We start from the raw sequence: 27514 nt of genomic DNA on the forward strand, positions 1-27514 counted from the left end.
TATGCCCTTCCAGCCTCCTTCCATCAACTATTTCCCTATAAAATTGGAATATCCAAGTACACAGAGAGTCACAAAATCAGCACTAGCTGAGCAGCAAGACCAGTCCTGACACAACATTTTGGCTTCCACAGCCAAAACAGCCCCTCAAAACCTCCAGCAGTACCTAACAGAGCACATGAATAACAGGTCCATTTTAACCCTGCTTTCTTGTTTAACTCTTTTCCCAATTTTGCAGCAAAAACTTACCTTGCTAGACTGGAATTCCTTGGTTTAAGTTTGTTTCATATTTGAGGAGAACTGAGGTAGTGAAAACAGAAGGTACTTTTACTTCTCCAGAGAGAGGAATCACAAAGCAGCTGGACAACTGAGGCTTCCCTGTGACACTCCCCAAGGAAAGGGAGCTGGAAATCCTGGGAACTGGGATTCACCTCCCACACAGCTGCAGGCCCAAAGCATCAAGGTTTGGCATCATGAACAGCTGAAAGCAGGATTTATGTCAGGAAGCGTTTACACATCTGCACAGTGGTGGAACGACTGGTGCAAGTAATTAGCTGGAATTAGGCTTACAAGTAATCAATGGAAGTTTAAAAGAATCAGTAATAAGGGAATTTATGTCCTTAACATAATTAAAACATGCATCTCTGCCTAAAACACAACACACATGAGGGAAAAGAAAAAAAAAAAAAGGTACAATCCCGAAGGACGGTTCATTTTCCTCTCCCCAGTTTGGCCACAAATATCCCCTTATCAAGGACATCACACAAGAAGTAACAGACCTTTCAAAGCAAGCACAAACCAGACTTTCAAGTGCAGTAAATCCACGTGCAGCTCTGCGTTATTGCTCAACAAACAAGGCTGAGGCTTCAGCCTCACAGCAGCCACCACCACCTGCACCTCCAACAGCCCAGGGTTCCAAACACCAGTTGGGAAATCACATTCCAGGCTGGGGGAAGTCAAAGATTGACCTGACTCCTTCTCCTGTGGTAGTTTTAAAATACAGGGTGGCCGTGATTTCTCGCGACACCAAGAACCACGTCAAGACTGGCTTCGTTTAGTTAGTCCTCTCATTATGTGAAAAGGGATATTAAAAAAAAGACTTTAAGTCCTGCAGGTCAAACAATCTCCCCTCCTTCTCTCTCCTGACTATTCCCCACAAGAACTTGTAGTAATGTCGTGTCTCAATTCAAAATTCCTCCCTGATTTCCATTACCACCACACAGCTTCCAGGTAAACTCCCTCCTGCCTTAATCGATCAGTTCTTTCCCCACCCCCAACTTTCTCCCCAGTTCTGCTCCATAACGAGCTCTCTGCACCGAGGCTGTTCCATCCCAGCACACAGTCTCGTAAATCACAACACTGTAATTAAGTTTAATGCTTTTTTCCCCACACACACACCTCACACCCGGGCTGGGCTCTGTGCACAAGGCAAAACTTCTGAAACAAGTCTGAGCCCTGCGGGGCTCGTTACTCGCTGCGTTCCCGTAAGGCTGCTTTGTCTCATTGTTTATTTAAGGATGGCACTGTTGTTACAACATCTGAAACCGAGCATCAAAATAAAGGCTGCTATAAATGGCAAAGCTGGAGCCGTGCCTAATTGCTAGTGAGAGTGGGTAATTACAGAGGATATAAGCTTTGATATATGCACTGCATGGCAAGGTATGCGAGATACACGGCTGTATTTACGTGTCTACAACTCCACTTACACGGCATTTACTGTAAGATCAATGGAAGTGTTTAATAATGCATCTAATATAGCTTATGCTTTAGGAAGTTATCACAGAGAAGCAGCTGAAAAGTGTACATTAGCATATATTCAGAGCAGCTGCGGGGTTCAGAGCAGGGCTGCTGCATTAAAAAGACAGCCACAAGAACGTATTTCTGATAATGCCAAACCTACACACTATTAAAAAGAAAAAAATACACACAATCAAAGCCATCAAATCTCATTGGTACCGTTAGTCCAGAGGATAAAGCACCTAGGGAATAAAACATACAGGTACCTGTGCCCACAGAAAAGATGAAATGCATCTTCCCTTCTCTCCTTCCAGGTATTATTTGATTTTATATATATATATATATATATATACCAGAATTAAATTATGAGTAACTCTAGTTATGCCACTCTCACTTTCTTCAGGCTTTTTTATGCTTTCCTGACTAATTACCTTTTTTCAGCTGGGACATGAAAGAAAAATTTGCTATTAATTAAAGGATGGATACTCTCTTCCTTAACCATGGCTCACAGCTTCAGACAGTAGGAGAGAAGGGTTAGAAAAATAAGCCTGATGACAAGCTTTAGCCTTTGTTATATTTGGGATATTCTGATTTATGCTGTTTCTAAAGCACTTTCTAACTTCACCTTGCCTCTTCACCAAGTCTGATTGACTCAACCCGCGTGTGAAGTCCAACTTCAAAAAGACAACTCCTGCACAAAAACCCAGTGAAGGAGCTTGAACAAACCTGTGATATTTCACACAAGAACGTTCCAGGAAGCTCTTTGAAAAATTAAGAGGAGATATTAAAAAAAAAATCAACATTAGACTAAGGAAAATCAGTAAAAATACTCTAGAACACACTTTTTGCTGCCAGTGAGAAACACAGCCCAGCACCCCTCATCATCCAGGGCCCTGTATCACCGAGCAGGAGGGTCCTGCTTCATCCTCCAGTGATTATGTTCCAGGAGATCTCTCCCTGCTGTGGCACAGAGGCACTTTTATGGAGGTGAGGCAGGAATGCAGCTCCCCATGGGGACTGAAAGGCTCATCCTCAAACTTTCCTACAAACTGATCCTGGCCATTGTCTTTACTTTCTTTTTTTCCTTCTGCCATCTCCCATCAGGAATACTTTTCTCCCCTCCTTGTACTGATAGGTGATTAACACAATTTTTCATTCCCAGCCTTCACAGCCAAAGTACTGGGAAAGGTGGCCTCAAGGTTCCCACACCAAACAAAGCCAAGCAGAAAAAAGAGCAGGAGGACTGTCTGGATTGTCAGTGCCTCAGGTATCCAAAGGCCTGCTGAGAACACTGAGCCCTAAAACCCTTTCCTGTACCAATAGCCAGAGATGCCCCTCTCTGTGTGGGATCCACGGCCTGGAACATCCTCCTGGAGACTGGTGGTTACCATTCTTCTTCCAAAAAAAACTGAGCACAACCTCTGACTTTCAAAATATGGATACAGGAGGAAGAATTTGGAGCAGGCACTGCCTGACTTCCCTGCCCATATCCCAGCCTACAGCACTAACCCAGGTCTGGAAGAGGTTCAGTTTCCTCTTCGGACTAAGAGGGATCAAATGTGAAAGCAGAGCCCTCATCCCCACATCCAACAGCTGTTCATGGTCATGGAACAGTCCAGAGACAAGGAGGACGAGAACACAGATCTCCTCCAGCTCAGAGAAGTGCCCCAACCCTTTGGGTACCACTCACAGAATCTTGTTCCAGCAATTCCCAAACCCTCACTGCAGAGGGAGGTGTGGAAAGGCCCTCCCGCCCTCACCAGGCTCACCTGGACACAGAGCCAAGGGTGCAGATCCCATCTCCCAAAAAAGGCAGCTAGGACCTCCTAAACTGCCCAAGAGGAATATTTCCACACTCAGGTTAGAGGAGCTGTTCACCTGACCCAACACATGACCTGAACAGCTCAGCTACATCTTCCTCTTGGCTTTAAGTTTTCAGGAAAAGCTGAGCACGTGAAAATTTCTGCACCAGCAAGTGAGGAAAAAAATACTCCAAAATGCAAGAAACAGCCTATGCTTAGAAATCTCCCTCAAAACCCACCTGTTGAGCTGGTTCAACCCCTCAAGGAGCGAGGTCCCCTCATGGCAGACTGGTCCCCTGCATTTCAGAGGTGCTGGGCACCTTTTTATCCTATTTATAGAATGGCCTTGCTCACACTTTGTTTAGGAAACAATCAGCCTTTGACAGCTTAAAATAAACAGGACTCTCTCCCCTGCCCCAGAGTCACAGACCTGAGCTGGATCTCAAGTTCCTGAAGCAGCAGGAGGGTCCCCAATGGCTCTGTAGGTGACAGGCTGGTCCGCCCGGCAGCCTTTCAGGTGTAACCCAGGCAAGAGTAATTAAGCAAGGACCCACAGCAGCCAATGAAAAAAGAGAACTCATTCCCAATCCCACCCCACCCTGTCCTCACTAATTAGAGACACCTGTGGAAAATGAGGGTTCCCCTTTTCAGGTGTTTGCGAGGCGCAGCTGGGCAAGTTTTCCCTGAATACACGAGGTTTTTTCTGCCTCTTGTGTTGCTGCAACCAGTCCAAAGGCAGCAACAGCTGGCACAGATATGGTAACCTGGCATCCCAACTCTAAATGCCAGTCCAAGCTCTGGTACCACCAGCAGAGGGGTCAGCATTCCCATTCAGCAGACATGGGAGCTTTTCCACTGGCGACTTCAAAAGTTTCCTGCGGCTCCTCCCCTCCAGCCTCCCTGGCTCTGGGGCTGCTTTTACCATGCCAAGGAGCAGGGCACAAAAAAGCTGGACTGAAAAGCCAACAGAGGGGCATCAGCATTGTTGCACTGCTGGCCTGTGGCTGAAGGAGAGATGCACACAGGAGTCCTGCACTCATCCCAAGCAGTTTTCTTGAGCTGGACAGCGTGTTGGCTTGAGCTCGATTATTTCTTCTAGTAAAGAGCTCCCAAGTGCCTCAGACAAGCTTTGATCTTTGCTTCTCGCCTTTAAAACTGGGAGTGAATGTCCTGCCTTAACTCCAGGGGATAAGGGAGGGGCTCGGCAGCTTTAAAACTGTGACACAGCAATGCCAAAACACGTGTTGGAGTGACAGACGTACAAGCATCAGTCACAGCAGAAACATCCGTGACTGTGGACATGCAGGTGTTCTCAGAAAGGAAGAGCACAATGAAAAGCAAAGCACGGCAATTTGTAGCTTCCTCCACACAACAGAAGGCAGAGGTGATGCAGAACAGCACAACAAACCAACGGCGAAATACGTCAACCAAAAAAAAAAAAGAAGTGCTGGGGTTACAAGAGCAAGAAACAATGTCCAGCGATTAACAGTTGCAGAAAACAAACAAACAAACAAACATTTTCAGGCAGGATTTAAAATTGCAAGGGTCAGCAAAACAAAAGGAGATGTGAGACAACACAGAGAGTCAGTGAGAGGAGGCGCCAAATTCACAAATAGAGGAACAAACCACTGAAAAACACTTGCCAACAGATTAAAAGGGCGAACAGCGAGGATTGGATGCAAAAACAAGATTAAAAAAGATATAAAAGACCTTGAACACCAGCTCCTTCCCAATAGCAGCACCACACCAAGTGATATTTAACCAGAGTTTGAGCTGCCTTGTCCACGGGATCGCCACAATCCACGCAGAGCAGGAGACGTTGCCAGTGACAAAGGTTTCAGGACATGCTTACTTCGGACATGCCACAGAGTTACTGAAACTACTGCAGCTCTCCTGGGAACATCAGAGGGAATCACGGCTCCCTCGGGACACCTCACTGCAGCCAAACTTCAAAGGCACGTATCAATGTATCGCCATCATCAGTCGCTGAGGTTTTCCCTCCAGGATTCCAAGAAGGTGATTTAAAGCGGCCGAGGTTAATAAAAAACTGAATCAGCAAGCGGTAGTTCAGCGAAGCAGCCACAGCTAAACTACGTCCTTTCACCCCGCGGAGAGAAAGAAGAGCTCACGGGGGAAGGGGCGGGGGGGGGGAAGGGAAAAAAAAAGAGCATCTCCATTAAATTAAACTATCTGATCGTAAATATCTGATCATCGACAACCACAAGACAAGACCTCAGGCAGGCACAAACCAGAAGCGAAGGCGTGCAGGCTTTTAGCGAGCTGATTCACGGGCAAGACGAGCAAGGAAAATTGTCAGAAATTCTCAGAGGTGCGACTACAGTAAAATAAATAAACAACCAACCAAATACATAAATAAATAAATAAATAAACAGATAGGTGAAGGGCAGCTCTGCGTGCTGACTGTGCTAAGGGCTCAGCACAGCGCGGGGTCTGCAGAACCCCGGGTATTCCCGGGGGCGCCGGAGCCGGGCGGGGAGTGCGGGGAGCTGCGGGACAAGGTCCGGCGGGGCCCGGGCCCCGCTGCCCGGCCCCGAGAGCTCCTCTCTCATCCCTTCCCGTTCCCCAGCACTTCCTACTTTCCCCGCTCCGCCGAGCAGGGCGCGCTGCCGCCCCTTCCTGTGCGGCGAGCCCCGCACTCGCTCTCACTCACCCCAGCGTGCTGATGAACCCGTTCACCGAGCCCTCGGCGTACAGGGACACGATGTCCCCGATGTACAGAAAGCTGGACATTTTCTCAGACATTCTGGCTCATTTTTTTTTTCCTTGGGTTTGGTTTTTTTTTTTCCTTTTTTTTTTTTTTTTCCGTGAAGCCGGGGGTGGTTTTTTTTTCCGCGCTCCTCCCCCCCCTTTAAAAAAAAAAAAAAAGCGCAACCAAAAAAAAAAACCAGAAATCAGGAAAATAAAATGTTAAAAAATGAAATAAATTAAAGGATTAAAATGCAGGCAAATCGGAGGGCTCTCCAGGGAGGCTCGGCGCGGTGCGGGCTGACATGAGCGCGGTGTGTGCGGAGCTCCCGGGCCGGCCCCGCCCGCCCCTCGGCGCCTCCTCCGCCCCCCATCCCGCCCCCGGCCCGCCCCGCAGCCACCCCCGGGCTCGGGCAGGGGCCGGACACCCTCGGGATCGCAGCCCCTGCACCCCCTCAGCCGGCAGGGAGGCGGCGGAGACCCCCGGAGCAAAGCGGGCTGCGCTCCCCGTGCAGGACTTCACGGGATCACAGGGTGGGTCAGGTCACGGCACGGGGCTGTGTCCAGACGGTTTTCCCCAGTCAGGGAGATTCCACACCCTCTCTGGGCAATCTGTTCAATGCTCGGTCGCTGCACAGCAAAGTTCTCCCCCATGTCCAGCTGGAACTTGCTGGGCATCAGTTCCTGCCCGTTCCTCTTGTGCCATTGCTGGGCCCCCCCAAGCAGAGCCTGGGCCATCCTCTGCCCCCTCCCTGCAGCCCCTGACACACATGGATGGGGTCCCCCTCAGTGTCTCCTCTCGAGGCTGAACAGGCCCAACAGCACATATTTGCATAAGATAATTACTACCAATTCAACAACAAAAAAAACATGCCCACCCTCAATGCAGAGAGAACTCTGAAAGCCTTTTCTGCCCAGGAAAGCAGGGACACTGCAGCCTCCCCACACTCACCAGAGGAAAAAAACCCAGCAAATAGTATTTGCTACCCAGTGTGTTCTTTCCAGCAGATTGTTTGGATTAAGAAAATCAAACAACAACAACAAAAATAAACAATAACTCACGCAGATCTCAGGGCCTGATCAAGTACTAACTCCCAAACGATAAGAATACAAATCCAGTTGCAGGAATGTGCAGACTGCTGGTAGTGAGTAACAAGCTGAGAGTTTCACACTTGCATTTGATTTCCCACATCTACAGCTTCCAGCCTCATCTCACTTCTGGGCATAAATTCTCATCAGAAATGATGAGTCTCAAAGTAAAACCAAGAAATTTTTACCATCTAGATGTAGAGAAAAAAACACCAACCTGTTATGCCATTCTACAAGTCTTTTGCTGTTTTATGGTGAATATTTTGGATTCGTCACTTTTGTATTCAAAACCACCACCCAAGAACTGTGAGGAAAGGCTGAGAAAGTTGGAGTTGTTCAGCCTGTGGAAGAGAAGGCTTTGAGGAGACCTGATAGCACCTTCCAGTACCTTCATAGCCTACAAGAGAGATGGAGAGGGACTTTTCACAAGGGTATGGAGTGACAGGACAATGGGGAATGGCTTCAGATTGAGAGTAGTTATAGATTAGATATCAGGGAGAAATCCTTCCCTGTGAGGGTGGGGAGGCCCTGGCACAGGTTGCCCAGAGAAGCTGTGGCTGTCCCATCCCTGGGAGTGTCCAAGGCCAGGCTGGATGGCCAACCCAAACCATTCTGTTATTCTATTTTATGATTCTATGATCTGCATCTCCTCCTGTACACACACATACAACACAGGCCCCAGATTCACCAAATTCTTTGATTTCAGTCTCCTGGAGTGACAAGCAACAGCTCTTACAACATTTCTGGAAAAGCAATATGAAGAGAACAGGTAACACATCCCCCGTTCTGCAACCAGCCCCTGCACAGGAAAACCTAAGATGAGGCTCTTCAAACTGACCCAAAGCGAATCCAAAAATTGCACTAAATTAAAACACACCAGAATTAGAAACTGAAAGTCCAAGCAGCACAGGGCAGCAGAAGGGAGAGAAGCTGTGGCTCCCTGCCCACAGGCCAAGTGAAAAGCACTGACCCAGGGGCCCTCCCAGGAGCCCCCACACAGAGGGCTCCGGTGTTTTATGCCATGAAAATGTGGCTCTGGACAGTTTGAACCCCAGGCTGAGCAGCAAAGGCTTTACAATGCATTGACAATATCCTGTGCCCTCCTGCCCCTGTTTATCTCAGCCATTTTATACCGGGCTCTAATGGCCTAATTAAGATACTTTAGCCAGGGAGGTTTCACATTTCCCAGCAGTAAATGAAATCCTGGCGTGCCTTAGATTAGTGGGAGTTTTCCTGAGAATGAACTTCAGAACTTGGCCAAGCAGCAAGATTGCCTGTCCTTGGTGCAAATCCCCATTTGGGACCCTTCTCAGTCAGGAAGGTATAACTCTGTTGCCTAAACACAGGTGATTGGGGCCATTTGAAGTGTCCTTTGGTACCTGGGACATCACTGGAGGCTGTCAGCAGGAAAGCAGGGCTGCTGTGTCCTTGACAGCTCTGCCCGTGTGTGTTTTGCCATGACAAGAAGGTTAATTCGGGTCACTTTAGAAAATATTTACTGTTTGCTTGCCATGGCTGATAGGAGCCCTGCACTTGCAGTCATCTTTGTCCCTTCCCCCTGCCCAAGGCAATCAAGGCACAGGCTGAATTCTCCTTCATTTCCAGGCTTGCTCATCTTGGCTCAGGCTGGATGGTGCCAGCAGCTGGTAGCTGTTACCACCTCGCAGCTCTCTGGTGATAGAAATGAAATGAAATCTCAGTCCAGTTCCAAGCAGCGGTGGCTGTTAACTAGAAATGAGCTGTGTGAAATCAGTTTTGCAGAAAGAAAAAAAAAACCAACAACCAACCAAACAAAAAAAAAGCAAAGGTCAAACCCAGAAGGCAGTCAAGTATTTAAGCAATTAAATCCCTGTCACTGAAACACTCCAACAACCTCACTGAAGTCACCAGATTATTTGTGTGCTGAAAACAACCAAGGACTTACCCACTTTGGCAGAGCAGGACTTAAACTGGTACGAAGATCACCCAGGAAAAGCAGATCTGAGGAGTCCTTGCTCATCCTCTCCCTGCAGACAGGCAAACAAAAGTAGTGTCAAATGCTACTCCAGCATTTTTTACAAGCATTAACCCTCTTCTATTAAAAACAGTGATTGTGCCTCTCTGAGTGCTAGTTTTATGAAGATAACATCTAGGAAAAATTTAATTAAAATGAAAGAGATTTTGTCATAACAAGTCCACATAGAAAAAAATAAAGCATGGTCAGAGATGGTAATGGAATATTGCTTCATTTATCTGGAGCAGAAATAAACCAAATTGGTTGGCGAAGGGGACATTTTTACTACAGTTTTGAACCTTGCAGTTTGCTGCAGGGTGAAGGTGAGGCTGCTTAGTCAATAGCTGGGATGTGTTTTCCACCAGTTATCTCTGGTGATCTTTTGTTCCAAAGCTGGGAGCACAGGCTTTGCCATGGGACAGGACCCAGGCTGGGGAATCAGCAGTCAGTGCTGACGGACAGCCCTGGTGCACACATCGCTGTGTACACTGTAAAAGTGAAGAAGCCTTTCCCTCCTCAGCTTTCATTTGAAGGCTGGTACTTATTTTCAGAGAACCAAGTGAGTTTTTGCAGTGGTGTTCTGAGATCAGCTCTCTCTACGGAAGTATTTGGCAGTATTTGAATGCAGGGAGAATTTTACCACGATCTCTGGGCCTGACTTTGATGTCCATTGTGGTGCTGAGGCGCAGGAGAGAAGCAGTTTATCCACAGGGAGACCACCAGAAACACCCCATTGCAGCGTTGAGCACCCACTTTAGATGTGAAAACACACAATATTAGGAAGTCCTCAGACTCCAAAAACTCACCAAATAAACAGGCTGACATCATCACACTCTTATTCCTTTTCCACCCCTCACGTCTCAGGAACATGTCGGAATTTCCTGCTCATCTTGTCCAAACAGGGGAGGCTCCTGACACAAGCTGAGCTTTTTTTATGTGTTTGAAGATGGTCTGATTGGAAAGGTTTTAATCCCACACCTACACATCTTGTATGAAGTCACAGATATAAAGGCCACTCCAGCAAAGGCAAACTGAACCAACCAGGGGCTTGTACAACAGGCAGCATTGATGTTTGTTTGCAGAGGAGACTTTCCAGCTGCAGGGGAAAAAGGGGGGAAGAGAAGAATGCCTTTAATTGTTTTAATATAATAGATGGAGAATGGGAGCAGGCCAAAAATCAGGTAGGCACCCCATACAACTATATGAAAGTTTGGACCCAAAAACCTTGGGTTTGTTTCTCATCCTTCTAAAAGACGAGGGGATAAAAAAAACCCAAGAAATATCAGACCATTCCAGACATTCTGATATTTAAAATCCAGCTCTGATTTCAAAGCTGGAATATTTTTAATGTCCTTATCTCAAGCAAGGCACAACTAGCAGCTTATGTGAGGAAGGCCTGGCTTTTAAAGGCACCTGAGGAAGTTTCCCACACAAGCTGGAGATGCCCATCTCACCTTCTGGATGTTCCTCTCTGAGGCACCCCAGCTCTTCCTCGAGCACAGGGGCACTTCCAAACACTGGGATGTAGAAAAGACAGCACTTCTTGGCCCACAGGTTGGATCAGAGAGTGCCAGAGCAGCTCATTTTGCCAGTACCCGCACACAGGGATTGATTTATGGCCGGCAGGGCTTTGTTTTCCTTTGCCCACAGCAAACGTCAGAGAACTGGTGATTTCTTGATAGATATCCAGCTGTAGGGACTCAGTTGGCCTTTTTTTTTTCCCTCCTGCTGGGAGTTAACTCTTTACTGGTGGTGTTTAAAAACAATATGCAGGTCCTGGTGCCGTGCAAAACATGGTTACCAAAAAATACCACGCCAACAGAACACCTCAGGGAAAAGGAGGCCTGACAGAGATAGATGGGATTTAGCAGTGTAATAAAGCAGCAAATCAAGAAAAATAAGAGCCATTATTTGACTGAGAATGAGAAAACCAAAATATGGAGCATTCAGTGCTGGCTCGCCCACTCCATTCCACCTGGCTTGTTGGGAAGAGGAAGTTCCGGCTGAATTCCTAACACCTTGTTTTATGGAGGACTTTCTCTCGGAGGGAAACACGTTATTCTCAACATCAGAGGAGGCCAGCTCTCACTAGGACACGGGTGTGAGCTTTGCATCCTCACTGGGTCACACTGTGTGTGAATGCACAGACAGGGACTGTCTGCCCTGCTCTTTGCTATATCCGAATTTACAAAAGTAATACATGTGTTAACTTAGAAATCAAGAAAACTGAAGTTGCTTGTGACTTAATTACTTAAGCAAAGGGAGTTTGGATTGAAGAGGGAGCCTGGCTGCCCCTCTAGCTGTGGCACAATGCAGCAGCTATGTAAATAAACTCCTGAGAGCAGCTCCAAGCCATTCAAGTGAAGATATTTTTTTTTTCCCCTTGCAATACACTCAAGCCTTTCCCAAATAAGTTTCCAACCGTTCAGCGACCGAAGCTGTTCATTCAAGGAGCCAAAATACGAACACCCAAGCAAAGCAGGGAGGACAATGGGCCTCTCTCTCTGGAAAACACCCCCAGAGAAAGGGGGCTTTATTTGGAGGGCTCAGGAAGCTGAAGCGTTGCCTTCTATCGGCTCCCAACAACCACAGAGAGAGCATCAGGAAGGGCACAAAAATGGACTCACTATTCCTGCAGGGAACAAGTGCCAGCAGTTACACCAAGTTTGCTTTCAACCTTGCAGAAGTCCCTGCCAGCCCCCACAGATTTGTTAGTCAGGCAGTGTCTCCTGGGCTTTCCTTTGCTGCTCGGCTGCCTAAAAATGAAGCTTTTTCCCTATGAAATAAAGACAGGGGGATGTACCTTGTTGGAATTTTCTCCTCTGATGGCAGTCAGGAGACTTCAGGAGTTTCGAACCTGAAAATGCAGGGGAAGAAGTGAATCATCTTCATAAAACAAAACAAAACAAAACAAAACAAAGCCTCCTTTTCAGTCCCAGCCCACCCCCAACCACAGGCTGTGCAATAGAACAATCATCAGACCTGGACAGTGACCGTAATTAAACAGCAATTGTGTTTTGAGTCCTCTCATTAACACTTTGTTACCAGCTGACCCCCTGGCGGTGGTTACAGTGTGGATACAGCACAGGTAACATCCAGCAGTTCTTTAAAATAATTAGACGTTAAATCCTACAGAGCAACATTTCACAGAAACTCAACGCTGTATTTTTTTTTTTAACTCCAAAATTAAGAAAGCTTTGCACAAATTTCCATAAATATAATATAAAATCCGAGAAAAACAACAGTTCTGGTAAGAAGCCTAAAAATTGCATTGTATTGCCAAGCTGGAGAAAGTGGAAATAGGTAGGAGCTAATATATTAAAAAAAAAAAAAAAAGTGGAAAATATCTGTAATTGCAGTATGGCTGCAATTTAATTGCAATCATGGAGCCTGAAAAGTGTATTTGAGGAACACCTCCCTACCTTTCCTAACTTTATCAGAAACCTGTGGAAGCTTTGCACTTCAGGGCTGCTTAAAAATTATTTTGATGTCGTTTGCTTTGGGTGTGTTTCTTTTTTTTCCCCCAAGAATTTTATTTTCTTACTGAAAAGCTTTTGCAAAATTAAGTACTCTTGGTTTTGTTGTTGTTTGTTTGTTTTTTCCAGAATTGTGTCCTTTCACTGCATTCCAGTAAGTTATGGAGGTTTGGAGTCATTAAAATTCATTTGAAGAAATGACTCCTCTCTCTCAACCCTCCCTTAAAAGCACAACACCGAGTATTGAAGTTTCTCAGAAATATGTTGGGAAGGAAAAATTAGAAATCAGGAAGGATTTAATTTTTTTTTCTATGAATTACTGTGTCTGGAGAATTACTGGACAGGGAAGTACAAGAAACCCTCTTGGACAGTCTCAGATCCCTAGACTGGACTTTCTCTCTTCCTGATAGTCCAGAATGCAATGGATTAAAACAAAAGTCTTGCCTAAAAGTTATGTTGAATCCCGAACTGCTAAATTTACCTGGGATTTCGAAAACATAAAAGGAGGCTGCATAACAATCACATGGAAATATCTGAATTGCTTTTACATTTAGGAATGCCTCATGCTTTGTCCCTGAGGGTTGGATTTTTGTTTTGTTTGGGTTTATTTTGTGGGATTTTTTTTTATTTTTTATTTTTTAGATGTTCCTCATTTGGTTGTCTTCCTTAAACACTTTTAACATTAGCATAACACAGCTGAATCCTGAAAAGCTGAGACAGGCAATTTCAGATCCTCCAGCATCGTGAGATTTAAATAGATAAGTGATGTGGGTGCTTGATAAAATCCCTGTTTCAACGCTATGTAAAATACTAAACCAGTGAAATAACCTTCTGTTTCTCAGTAGCTCTTGCAAGATGGTTTGCATCTTAGTAGCAACTTTAGTTGCTACTTTAGCAGTTCAGGAAATTAGATTTTAACTGATCTGCAGCCACAAACCAGGGCATTAAAAAAGCAGAACCATTACCCACCGTTTCCATTTGGTCAGTCTGGAAAAGGCAAAGTTAGAGCAGCAGATAAATTAATCTACCAGCCAAGCAGGATTTTGTTTGAGAAGCACAGAAGAAATGCACGTTGTTACCACGTCACAGGCAGAGAAAGTGCAGGAATTAGCTAATAAACCGAAAAATTTTAGCGCTGCACTTGACGTCATCTCCCGGGTGAGCCGCAGCAACTGCGAAATCGCTGGCTGAAAACAGATGGGAAACATAAAAGTGAAGCCCTGCTATCTGACATCGGCACAATTAGCACCTCTGTTTCACAACCCTGGCTCTCTCCCACCCCCCCTCCGTGGGAACTGCCACCTCCTCTGTGGTGGCAGGGACATCAGCGGTGCCCGCTGCACATTTGTTATTCCATAGCTGCGAGTGTAAAAACGTGCTCACAAGGATATTTATGGAGTGGGATCATCTCAGGGCACACACTGCATGGGGACTCACCCCCAGGTTTACTGGAGAGAGAACATTTTAATGAGGAAACGAGTGGAAAACAGAAGGCCCAAAAGGAAAAGAAAAATAATAATAAAAAAATGCTGATTTCTATCAGTTTTCCCCTCGTGGTACAATCTGTTACCTGACGTCTTGGAGAAAAACAAACTTCCCGTGGCAACCGGAGCCTCCAGAAATCCCCCGAGCCGCACCCCTGGCAGCTGGGCTGGTGAAGCGAAAGGGGAACAGGGAACTGCTTCCCCAGGACTAGGAAGGGGGTGCAGATGATGTGGCTGACCCTTGGTGTCATTTGTGCTGCAGGGAGGAGCAGCAGCAGCCCCCCATTCCCGCAGCACAGGGATGCTGGGATGAGCTCACTCCTCCTCCTCCCAGCGCCTGCTGCCAAACCCACTCCGAGCTGCAGCAGGATTGCACCCCCAGCTCTGCTCTAATCCTGGCTCTTCTCTTCCTACCTTCTCCTTCCTGTTTTCCATCTCTGCCACAGCCATCCTTGCACGGCAGGGGCAGGTGATGTCTCCCTGCTGCTTCCCCCTGTCCCTCGTTTCTCCCACATCAGCCACGAACTGGGAGCACCGGAGGATTTGGGAAGCGGTGGAGAGAATCTTTCAGCGTGTTTTGATGGATAAAAGTTTCCTCTTGGCCATCTCATCTGAAAAACTGTTTTACCCCCCCATCCCCACTTATCTGTAAGCTCTGCATTAATGAACGACACATCTGGACAGCTTCCATGAGGGAAAGCAAAGTCTGACCCACACAGGGCACAGCACAGGTGAGGAAGGGAAGGATATCTGGGAAGATATTTGTAAATTTAGCCTGAGAAGCAGGCATGTAGGAAGATTTCTTTATTTTTATGTTTACATTACAAGGTGGCAAACCCTGGTGAAAAGGATGATTTGTGTTCCCTGACCAAAATCCAGGCACTTGCTCCAGGATTCTTACACTCCCTCCCAGAGAAGTTCCACTTTATCAGTAACACACAACGATGCTAACGAAGAGCAAAGAGATATCCCCCCCCAAAAAAATGAAAAGTAGGATTCAAATTGAAGGGAAACAAAGGAGCCCATATGTGTTTCTAACAAAGCTAAAGATGAATGGGTGAGACCAGAAACAGGGAGCACGAGGAGCCACGTGCAGTTGGGGTGTGGAATGAACTGTGCAATGCACAGAGTAAATGAGCTACACCAGGGAGCTCTTGGATGCTCTTCACCTGGAGTAAATCAGCTGCTTTTCATTATTTCCCACTCTTACCTCAAGTGTATTCATCCAGTTTTTTAAGCTGAGTATTTTCTGTACCCAAATGGCAAACAAATCGCTGATTAAATGGAGAGATATCATGCCCAGAAGATTTGCATCCATCCAACAGCACCTCAAGTCATGTAATTAAGCTTTGTAACACCACTGCAAAGGGCTTCAGCTAAATCTCCCCAAAGACAGAGCTATAATTGCCTCAAAATGAGGTTACTAATTTATTTTTTAGTATCACCCCACCCCCACACACACACACCTGGGGGGTGTTGTGATGCCTGAAGGTCCCCAATCTCCGAAACAGGAATAAATTTAACTCTGCAGAACAATCCAAATCCCACATTCACAAAGGACTCACCTCTGTGCTTCCTCACAGGGGCACTGGGGGTAAGACAACAACCCCAAACCTGGCCAAAGATGATGGCAGGCAGGATAGGTGAGCTGTGTCTGCTCTTCAGCAAGCTTAAAAATTACATTTGTGTGAGAGCTGTTTGGGAGAGGGAAGCATTGCTACTCATGGCTTGGATTAGAGACAGGAAAGAAGTGAAGCAAATGTGCCTTGGAGTGGAAAATAACTTGGCCTGTGGCACTTATTTTGCAGCTTCTATTGATGATTGCTCAAAAATCCAACAGCTGCATATGTGGTAAGTTAAGATGGTTAATAAGCTCTGTGGTAAATAAGTCTGCCCTGCTCCACCAGCCACCTTCAGCACTGCGTCTGAGGAGTCACCTTCCAGCCTCTGCCTCAGGTTTGCTGCCTCATCCACCCAAAAACACCTGGCCTTAAACATGGGAGAAGAGGGAGAGAAGGAAATCTCTGACTCCCAGCAGGAGAGGGCCAAATAATTGCACTCCTCACCCTGGATTACATCTATTTACTACCTGCTCAACAGATGAGAGCCCTCCATGCACAGACATACATAAGAGACCTCTCGGAAAACAGCTCCAGGGACTGCATCCAAAGGAAGCCCCCTCCTCCTTCCCAGCTCCCACGAGCTGTTCTGTCTCTGAGCAGCCCAAAATTACAGGCTGGATTGTCCAGAAACAAATGGTGTTTGCCCTGGGGGGATGAACCAGAGGAGGTTCCTTCTTGCTCTCTGTGATACCACATAATCCTCTCTATTTCCAGCTGGATTGTCTCTTTGCTTAAAAAGAACATTAAAGAAAATAAAATAAAAGCCAACACACGGATTTTCAACTGCACAAGAACTGCATCCCACGGTAGAGATTTCTCTGGGGCTTGTTAAAGGTGGTGTCCCATTCCAAGGGTTGGACCTGAGCAAACACTGGAGTGTCTGTAGCACCACAAGTGAGAAATGAAGCGATGCCTAAGGCTGTGGTCTCCCAGCAGCCTGGGAAGAACCACCTCAGGAATTTAGGATGTGTGTACAAGATGGATCTCGGAGAGCACAGCAACCCCAGCAAACCTCAGCCACACAAAACTTCACCTTCACGCTCGAGTTGGAATTTACCCGGAGCAAGGACTGATGAACCTCATTTCTTGTTTGAACAGAGAGAGACACTGGTGATATCCTGGCAGGTCAAGTTTCCCTGCCCTGCCTGCTCCTGTGTCCCAGGAAGCAGCTGCAGGGACGGGATGTTTGGCTCAGCTCATTCCTGGTAATTACTGTGACTGTCTCCTGTTTACCTTGGTGGAAGCAGCGGGACATGCAGAGCTCGGAGCGTGCACCTCTGTTTTACCTGTGCTGGCAAAAACACACAGAGGGGAGATCAAGAGATTAAAGAGAAAGCTTTTTCAGCATTCTGGCTAGCTGCTCTGGAAACCCTAGGAATCTGGGAGCGAGGATGTGCATAGACAGGTCTGGAGCGCTCCAAGCAGCTGCTGGCTTTGCCAGCTCATCTTCTTCCACCAAGCCAAGGGGGAGGACAAGACATTGTCAGCCTCCTTTAGAAAAGGGGTGATGAAATGAAGCACAGGGTGGTTATCCCACCACAGAACACGGGTTTACAGTCCCCAGCAGCAGTTTGGTCTAGTGGAACTGCTCAGGATTTACACAGAACCATAGAATAATTTAAGTCAGAAGGGACCTTGAAGCCCATCCAGTTCCAACCCCTGCCACGGGCAGGGACACCTTCCACTATCCCAGGTTGCTCAGAGCCCCATCCAACCTGGCCTTGGACACTCTCAGGGATGGGGCAGCCACAGCTTCTCTGGGTAACCTGTGCCAGGGCCTCCCCACCCTCCCAGGGAAGGATTTCTTCCATACCTGGACTCAAAAGGTGGAGATCTTGGTCCTTCATATGGCCCCTGTGTGCTGGTGAGGCACAGCTGCTGTGCTCACCCTGCCTGTGATGGCACTGGTGTGTACCAGACAGACTTCAATCTGTCATTCAACCCCCAAAATGCAGTCAGCAGAACAGCAGGGCTCCAGCCCTTCTTCACCTGTCTCTGTGCAGGTGGGGGAAGGGAAGGGGAGCACAGGGACCTCTGTAAGAGAACAAAGGGAATTTTCACAAGAGATTTTCTGAGGTCCAAAACCTCACTTAATATTACAAGGCTTTTTGTTCCCCAGGTACCAATAGCTGGTAGGACTGAAATCATGGTACACTTAGAAAGAAAACACTCTTTTCTGGCTGAAGCCCAAGTTATCCCTGGATAAAAGTCCCAGGCTGGGACGTGGCCTCTCCTGTGCCACTGCAATGTTTGACTCTTCCAGCTTCTGTCCCTTTTTCCTACACTTTCTTACTGTCGTTTCCATGGTCTCACCACTGACTGTTTTCCACCCTCTGTGACCACTTTCCCTCTCCACTCTCCACCCTGGGACTTGCTCCTGCAGAGGCCAAAGCAGCAGCCAGGCTCCAGCAGATCAAAAGGCCCGAGCTGTCAGTGTTCACACCAGCTCCAGAGCAGATAAAAGCACTGTGCCTGTGCTCTGCTCCCTGCTCAGGCAGGGAGAGGCTGTTTTCCCACAGGAGTCACTGACAACCTGAACAATCCAGAAGAAAAACCTGATCCCTCTCGCTGTCTTTTGCCCTTCTCCAGTGAACCCCAGTCTGGAGAATCCAATAAACATAATAAACATAAAGCAATAAACATCACTGGAGAAAAGAAGCCTTCAAGCATAAAACCAGCACAAAAGCCTAGAGCAGCTCCTTAAGCTCTCAAAATAAAGTGGGTTTTTTTTTGTTGTTGTTTCCAGGTGTCAAATTCCCAAGGACAAATATCTACCTCACTTTAAATTTAATTTCCTGAGCTGTAATTTACCTACAGAAAGCAGAGCTGGTTAATCCCCACGTGTATCAACTCTGCAAAAAAAAAAAAAAAATTTGTTTTCCTCCTCTTTTTCTAAGAGAACAACCAATACTGAAGATTTCAGACTCTAGTTTTTTTTTCACCCACTGCGAGAAACAAAACCTCAGGTCTGAAGACCACGAAGCTCTAAGGAAAGATATTTGGTTTCCAACATTGCATTTAAGGCAGCTCTTAAAATCCCACTGAGACAGCACATCCAACACCAGCATTTTCCTTCTTTTGACACAGGTGACCACAAATAAATATTCATTTTTGTCTCTTTGCAAGAGAGATGCCTCACACAGGAGTGCATGACAAAAATTGGGGGGAGGAGTTAAATATATGCTCCCAAGCTGACACTACCTTGTGATCCCAGGACTTGAGCCCTTGCTGTTCCTGGCAAAATGAGCAGTTTACAACCCTTGCTTGAGGCCAAACTGGAATGATTCTTAGGGTATCACCACCTGGTAAGAAAAATAAATGTTGATGTTGCTCTGGTCACTGAATACTCAAGAGGGAGATTAAAAAAAAAATAAATTGTACTTTCAAGAGAAATAAAAGCTGATCCATGACGCACTGCTCAAATATTCGTAACCACCCACCTCCAGTGCCACTCTTGCAACCAATTAGGGGTGGCTGTAAAAATATTCTGAGGGATAGGACAAAAAAAAAAAAGGAGTTATCAGCAGGAATTCTGTTAATTGTCACCAAAAGCCTTTCGCTGGATCATTTCCTGTGCCCCGAATCCAGCTGGAAGGAGAGGGCGGACACACAATCACCCACTGCCACACAAATGGAGGAAACTGCAGCCTGTCATAAATCTGTCAGTCAGGGCCCAAATGGGTATCAGGAGGGTTGGGCTTTTCTTCCCCCCAATTATCACTTGGCAGACACACAGAGGCAGAGCTGGGAGATAAAGGATTTTTTTTCGGTGGCCCGGCCTCACAAATTCAACTTGGAACCACAGAACATTTTGGGTTGGAAGGGACCTGAAAGATCATCCAGTTCCAACTCAGGGACACCTTCCACTAGCCCAGGTTGCTCAGAGCCCCATCCAACCTGGCCTTGGACACTTCCAGGGATGGGGCAGCCACAGCTTCTCTGGGCAACCTGTGCCAGGGCCTGCCCACCCTCACACTATTTTCTTCCATATGTGCAACCTAAATTTCCCTTCCCTGCCCCTGGTTCTGCTCTGCAGGGTGAGCTTAAAAAACTTCTCCTTAAAAAAACCCAACCAAACCAAACCCAGCCAAAAAATCCCCAAAAGGCAAATCCAAAAGTGCCCTTTTCTTTAGGTGCTTTCGGTGGATGAGCTGGAGGTGATGATGTCAAGCAGGATGAAGTTAATTTATTTAATGCAAGCTGATCATCGCTGGGTTGGCGTGTCCAGGCATATTCCAGAAATAGGAAAGTAGGGTAGAAGCAACATAAACAAAGCAAATATCTGTGAGACATACCCAGATTCCTTTCTCTATATGGTTCGTGTCCCCCCCCCAAAAAAAGGCCACATTTGCCCAGTAGCCTGGTGGCAATTACAGATGACAGATAAACAGAGGTACAGCCCTGAAAGCCAACCAGTCCCGAAGTCCACAGGGGTCAGAAGGGAAGTGGAGACACCAAGAGGCAAATGGCAGGAGCTACAAAGGGATCTGGGGAAGCAGGAAGGTCTGGAGTCCAGCCGGCGTGTGGGCAAGGGGAGCTGGGGACAGCAAGGTGGGAGGAAAAGCCCTTGGATGGGCAAAGAGTCCTTGAGGCAAATGTTTTGGATGCTGGAGGTTGTTAGGCAGGGATGGGGTGGCTGCCCAACAACAGGCACACAAGTAAATAATAACAAAAAACAAAAAAAGACTGAAATGCTTTGCTGGTCCCTGCCAGGGGCACCTCGGGCAAAGGCAAATGCCAGGGGGCCAAGGCAGGATGAAATCCTGCTCTCCTGGCTCCTGGTCAGGCCCCCAGCCAGGAGGTCCTGGTGGTAACTCTCCCCCTGCTTTCAGAAGGAAACAACGGGGAAATCTGTTACCCTGGCAACTTTGGGAGCAGGGACTGCTGCGAGAACAAACATTATGTGTGAGGATAAAAGCACCCAGGCACAACAGCCTGGAAAGAAAAAATAAAAAAAAAAGGAAATAGCCAGACTGATATTTGCAGAAATAAGAGCCTGAAGTAAGGCTCCTAGATCCAGCTCTATAAATAAATAACTTTTTTTTTTCCCCCAGAAGCTCTGGAGGACTGCAAGAAAAGAACTCGAAGTTTTCCTAAAAACTTAGCCAGTTTAGCCAGTGTCTCACCAAAGCAGCAAAGCTCGCCTTTGAGATGTGGCTTGGAAAATGCAGCCCCACAAAGACACTGCTGCCTGTTTATAAGAGCAGCTACTAAGCTCAGCTAAAAGCTTCTTGCATTATTTCATGCATAATTTCCTTTCAAACCAGAGGTCTTTACACAAATCACACTGGTTTGGGTTTTTTTTTAACCCCCATCCCCTAAATTCAACCTTATCATGCATTCCTTTGCACAAGAGCCCACAATGTGCTTCTTGGCCTCAACTTACATTCAATAAACATTAAAAAAAACCCTCCTCCAACTACTGGGCACAAATTTGTGACAGATCTGTAAGGAATGCACATGCCCAGCCCTTTCCCCCGGTGTGTTTGACACTTTCCCTGCTGTTAAATTCACTCAAACCCTCAAGAACTGCCTTTCCACCCCTTTTTTCCCCCCCTCCTTATTATACTGACAAGCCTCAGTAAAAGCCCTTGAACACCTCAATGTGAGTCATGCACACACTCACCGGGCCCTCGGAGCAAGTCTCGACCCACTCTAAAATCCGACAAATTGTTTTTCTTTCATTTCTGGCACGGTAAATACTCAGGGGTTACATTCAATCCCCTACCAAAGATGCGATGCTAAGTCATGTAATTCCTCAAAGGCACGAAGGCAGATTCCTGTCTGAGTAGCTCCCTCAGACAGCTCCACAGTCACACACACACAACGCTTGTCCTCAGCTCTGCTTTTCTGGGCAACACTTGATTTCACCTACAAAAGGACAACTGGCATAAATTGAATAAAAAAAAAAAATATCGAGGCAGAAAGTGAATCCCACAGGTAACTCCGGGCAACCCGTTTGAAAGGAAGCTTTAACGTTGTCATCAAGTCAAGAATGAGCAGAAATGCTGCTTTTACTGTAACTATCAGAGAATCACCTTTCTTTTAAAGAGAAAAGGACTTTTTAAGTGATGTCACACTTTCTCCCCCTCCTTTTGTTGCCTCTTCGCAGCAGAGGCAGCCTCGAGGGTTTAGCTGAGGAGAAGGATTTTCATTCTGCTCGAGAGCTCTGAGCAACAGCAGGAGCAGCTCGCCCAGAGGGCCCTGAGGGACTCACTAAACAAGTGGGCTTTTTTTACAAAACAGGCTTCCAGGAACTCACTTCCACCTCGGCGTGGTGAGGAAATGGAACTTGTGCAATGTCCCCTCTGAGAACCCGATCCTCTCCCCAGCCAGAAATGCCTGATCCCGTTGTTAGCCAGTATGGAGCATTTGGAAGGGGAGGGATCTCATGGATGCCTTGAAAATGATGCTGTTTCAAGGGGGGTTCTTTTGAAAACTGTAAGTCGGGCAAAGGGCAGAAATTCCAACCCATGTCCCCACTGAGGCAGGGAAAAGCCAAAACCAGCCCTGCTTGGCTCCTGGCTGTCCTTACCCATGGAAAATATGGCAGAGGACAAAGCTGAGATCATTAAGGGAGCTGCAGAAAAACGTGAAGGAAACCAGACTCCATCAGCTCCGCTGCTCAGACAGCAATTTGTTTAGCTAATTGCCAAAGTAAAACAAACACTGAAAGAAAAACATCGGGGGGGGGGTGTGAGTGGGAATTGGTAAGAGGGATCTGGCTGGAAATTTGCTTCCTATCCCCATCAGTCAACAGGCTCCTGCCATACAAGAAAGGCACAGGGGTTCAGCTGTTCCTTGCTTTCTGAAGAGAGCTTCAGGCCTGGCTTTGAACAACAAACAGGGGTGAACAAACTGTTTTTAGCACCTCGGAAACTGCCCCAGGGTGAAGGAGTTGCTCTGCACACCCTGACCCCATCCAGCCTCCGGGCACCTCCTCTGTGCCTCCCTCATCACCTCCAGGCAGGAGGGGCTGAATTAACGGGGCTGAATTAACTCTCCTTAGGAGAAGGATCCACTTCTGGTCATGGGGAAATGGGATTTTTTTTCCTTCTTTCCAGCAAAGCAGACAGGAACCACCTAATGAAAGGACAGAGCATCAGCACCAGCATCTGTGCACGTGGAGGACTGAGCAGAGAGCTTTGAGCCAAATTCGAGGCTGGTGCCAGGGGAAGGCAACTGTCCCAAAGTGTCACATCAGCTCAGAGCAAGGCTAAACAGAGTCCATTGAGTGAAACAAAAGCCATTTGGAGGTTATTCCAGCGAACTGGTTTGAAAACCTGCTGTGGGGAGCCAGCAACAGCAGCTGAATGCAGAAGCTGGGCCTGGGGGAGGCACCACAAAGAAAGGTTCTGTCAGTGTGGCCATAAAAACCTTGTGCTCCTTGTTTCCTACATAACCCACCCCCCAACTTTGAAAAGCCCAACATTTAATACTGTTTTAAATTTTACCAAAAGATGATCTTGCATTTAAAAGAAAAAGGACAGCGAATTTAATCCCTTTTCCTCATTTTCAAAGAAGTTGAAATGGAAAAACAAAAAAATATGGCACCTGAGAAAATGAAATCATGGAAGTGAATTCTTTCTTCTCAGGTTTTAACTCTTCCCAGGAGAAAAACAAAACAAAACAAAACAAAACCCAACCAACAACTAAGATGAAATAGTGAGGGCTTGTCTGAGCAGGAAAGTTTTATCTGCTAGATATGGAGCTGTAACTCTGTAAGTGCCTGAGTCCTTTCACTCCAACCTCTTCCAGCTCAGTTTAATCAGTCTGCAATGTCCTCAGCTAAGCTTTAAAGAGGAAAACCATAATTTGGAAAAAAAATAAATAAAAAAGCTTGTAGCAAAACAAGAGTGTTCACATGGGTAGTTAAACCCAAATTTAACCCTGGTATAAATTCATCCCTGGGCTTTCATGTTTAAACTTTCCCACGTTGGCAACGTCTCTCTCAGAGGAAACATAAGGGGTTGGGAGGGAAGTGAGGTGGGAAGTGAAAATACTTTCCCAGTGCAGAGCAGAATGAGAACTGGAAGCAAGCAAAGACAAGGTTTAAGAAGCAGCTTTCCCTCAGACGTTGTTTCTTTGTCCATTCCACTCTTTCCCCCATTTGTTCTAAAATAGGAGGAAAAAAACCCCAAAAACCTGAGGCAGCAACTCAAAGATAAAACATCAGCAGGATTAAAATGATTAAATTGGGGGTAGGTGAGAAGGCATGAAAAGAAACCCAACTCTTTTTCTGACACTTATCCCAGACACCAAAACTTTGACATTCTCACTAATTTGCCTTTGTCAACACAGGAGTGACATGGTTGTGACCCACAGGGACATACAGGCTCCCTTTTTCCATCATGTTCATTTATGCCTTTCCCAACACCCAGGTTTTTCCAGCCTTCCAGAAAGCTGTTTATTGCAACACTCCAAACAAAAACATCTCCCGTGCTTTGCACAAGGCTCAGCTGCACCAACAGCCAGTTTGCAGGCGTATCTGCACAGGTTTCCAGGCAACTCCAGCACAGGAGGCTTTTCCTGGAATGTAATGGAAGTCAAAGGTGGAAAATCTGTATGCTGAACAGTTCAGCAGAAAATGTGCCACCAGCACCACCACATCTCCTGTTGGGGCAACACAAACTGCCCTGAAACTGCCTGGCACGTCCTCAGGGTGTGGACTCTAGGGCTGTCAGCACTGCCAGGCCTCAGCCATGCAAAAAATAACACATCAGGCCACCTCAATGCTGTTATTAAATCACCTTCCGCTCGCTGAGTTTTCTGGGGACACTGGGAAAAGCTCTGGATTTCCTCTGCAGAGGAGAAGGAGGCTGGAACATCAAAGAGACTTGAAAGGAAGCTGAAATTGCCAAGCAATTATTTGATTCCAGGTGCTGGGGAGGTTTAACAGATACAAAAAAACAACCTCATCAAGAACACATCAGCTGTGTGGTAGATGCCATAACCATCCCAGGCTATTTGGGAGACCCCAAAGCCCACCCAGCAGGATTGCTGGGCACTGACAGACAAGTATTGGATTTTTGCTCCCATTTCCTCTAAGGAGTTGACAAGAGAGTGCCTTAGGCAGGGGCAGCACAGGGAAACGAGACAGTCACAGTTTCCACGTTACAAGACCACCCAAAAAGAAAACAGAAGATAGTGCATCCTTCAGTTGTGTTCTTTGGTGTTGCAGATAAAGATTTAGGGCAGGGTTACCCCCCCTCCCTGTTTCAGAACGGTATCTGTGTAAATGTAACACAGGCTCATAGGGAAAAGAGAGTGTCTGCAGCTAGAAGTGAAGCAAGTACTTTTGATATTTCCTGGCTCTGGGTGGGAAATAAATGCCTTAAGCCAGAAGTCCTTGTTTCTGAATGAGCCCCATTTGTTCACTGTGTTCTCCTGCACTCAGACATGGAACAGCACGTGGGGTTTCATAGAATCCCAGAGTGGTTTGGGTTGGAAGGGACCGAAAGATCCTCCAGTTCCACCCCCTGCCATGGGCAGGGACACCTTCCACTAGCCCAGGTTGCTCAGAGCCCCATCCAGCCTGGCCTGGGACACTCCCAGGGATGGGGCAGCCACAGCTTCTCTGGGCAACCTGTGCCAGGGCCTCCCCACCCTCCCAGGGAAGAATTTCTTCCATACCTGGACTTAAGAGGTGGAGATCTCCTCTTGGACTACTGTCAGCTCACAGCAACCATGGAATTCTCAGAGTGTTCCCATCATTTCAGAGCAGGCTGGTGATTCATACATGGTTACATGGCAATATTTACTCAGCTCTCAGGAGGCAAATTCGTTAGGAGAGATTAGTCAGCTGTCAAGCACCCATTCCCTTGCATAAGAATTATATTCTCTAAATAAAAGTCCTCATCTCCAACTTGAACTTCTGCCCCACCACCTACTCACTCTTTTCACAGTCAGTGAAGGAGGACATGCCATTATGTTTGCAGGGATTGCAGGAGAAAGGAACATGGAGATGCTGACAGTGAAAAATGGAGGGGAGAGTGCAGCAACTTGTTTCTCAGCATAACTGAGCATCCTCAAAGAAACACAAACTGCTGATTCATTCAGAGCCAATCGTGGTTGCAACTGAAAGAGATTTTGCTGTCCTTCAGTAGTTATCACACAACTTTGTCTTTCCATCAGACCCTACATCACCATCTCACCCTCCATCCAAAGCTCCACTCGTGCACAGCAGAGCACAGCAGAAAGCCTGGCAACTGCTCCAAAGAAACTACTGCAAACAGAAGGAAGAAAATACTTGTCAGAAGCCAGCAGAGCAAGACCTCATTCCTTGATCCGAGGCCACTGAGCTCGTGGAGCCAAGGCAAAGAGGATTGTGGTTTCCAAGACATCCTCCTGTACCAAGAAAGGGTCACTCCCCGCGCTGCTGTCTGGCTCCAAAACATCTGTCCGTGCTTTTCCAGCTGTATCAGTTGGTTTATCCAATCAAATGCTACTTTCTTCTTGTGTGCTTTTGAATAAGGCTGTTCCCTAAGCAGGCCAGACCAGGCATATTGTGTACACTGCAAGCTGGAACCCATTCCCGGGCTTGTCAGAGTCCTTATTACCGCTTTTATCTCGAAAAAGCAGCACCAAATGTAGCAAATAAAAAGTCCAGCCCTCGATGCTACAAAGCAAAGGACAGTGAGTCTCAGCCTGCCTTTGCCCTCAGGGTTTGTTTGCCATATGCCACACTCACCTTTCCCTTTGCTACCACACCAGCACCGAACCCCAGAGGGTCAGGTTACTGAGCCGCTCACCCTAAACCATTTCTTGAAGGCCCCAGTGTAGCATTTCATCCCTCAGCGGGCTTTTGTCACAACAGAAGCAGAGATGGGAGCAACAGCAAGGCTGGAGGAAACTGGGTTAAAGAGCACCATCAGCTGGCTTTGTGCTACGGGGTGTTCCCTCATGGAAACAGCGACTGTAAGTGCTGAGGCTTTTTAAGAGCCCACAGCCCTCCCCAAATGTCACCACGGCCCCAAAGGGACCAAATGCAACACGAAGTCTCACAGATCTCAGAGCACCATGAGGTGCAGCTGCCTAAATAAAGTGCATGTGCATATGGGTTTGGGTTTTCCCCTTGCCCTGCAGACCCCAGGCGTGCTGAAGCAGCAGCAGCGCTGGATGAGGATGGACAAGCCCTGCAGGGACCCAGCGGGCACCCCCAACAGGCCTCCTACCCCTGCTCCCTCCTCTCCTCGTGCTGGTGTCTGTCTGTGGGAGCTCACCTGCTGTGGCTGCCAAGGGATCAAACAGCAGAAGCGAAGAAACAAAGAGCCCGCAAGGAATCCCAGGTGTAACTGTGCCTGTGGGAAAAATATTCCATTACCCAGTGCCAGTGCTCGCCTCGCAGGGAACGGTCACTCAGTGCAAGGTAATGATATTTAAATGCACTTCTTGGTACAATCCTGCAGTGAACATTCACTTTGTGTTTGATATGAACTCACTAGAAATGTCCTCCTGGAAATTTGCCTCAGATCTATTAGAAACACTTAGAAGCGATGGCAAAAATCTCCCCATCATTCACCGCCGAGGCAGCAAATACACAACCCCTCCACACAGCGTGTGTTTTATCTACTTGCAGCCTGAATAATGAAGGGTCTTGGAAATGGCC

The 27514-nt window shown here is 47.0% G+C and overlaps 1 protein-coding gene and 1 long non-coding RNA gene across 2 annotated transcripts in view; both read right to left on the minus strand.

Moving 5' to 3' along the window:
• The window catches only part of ITPR2 (inositol 1,4,5-trisphosphate receptor type 2), a 230833-nt gene extending 224273 nt beyond the window's left edge, over positions 1–6560 (minus strand). Inside the window, 1 exon segment of the mRNA XM_050325375.1 lies at positions 6208–6560. Coding sequence (XP_050181332.1) covers positions 6208–6299 — 92 coding nt within the window. The 5' untranslated portion in view covers positions 6300–6560.
• A 1798-nt stretch (positions 6561–8358) lies between these two features.
• Positions 8359–19211, minus strand: LOC126645221 (uncharacterized). Its single transcript, XR_007630090.1, has 8 exons — positions 19108–19211; positions 17720–17940; positions 16940–17197; positions 13770–13987; positions 12128–12181; positions 10131–10420; positions 9256–9337; positions 8359–9002 (listed from the first exon to the last, which is right to left on the minus strand). It is a non-coding gene; the product is annotated as an uncharacterized LOC126645221 (long non-coding RNA).
• Positions 19212–27514: the final 8303 nt, after the last annotated feature.

This window comes from Myiozetetes cayanensis, unplaced genomic scaffold (genome assembly GCF_022539395.1).
Source record: "Myiozetetes cayanensis isolate MyiCay16 unplaced genomic scaffold, myiCay2020 scf3, whole genome shotgun sequence".
Taxonomy (NCBI): Eukaryota; Metazoa; Chordata; class Aves; order Passeriformes; family Tyrannidae; genus Myiozetetes; species Myiozetetes cayanensis.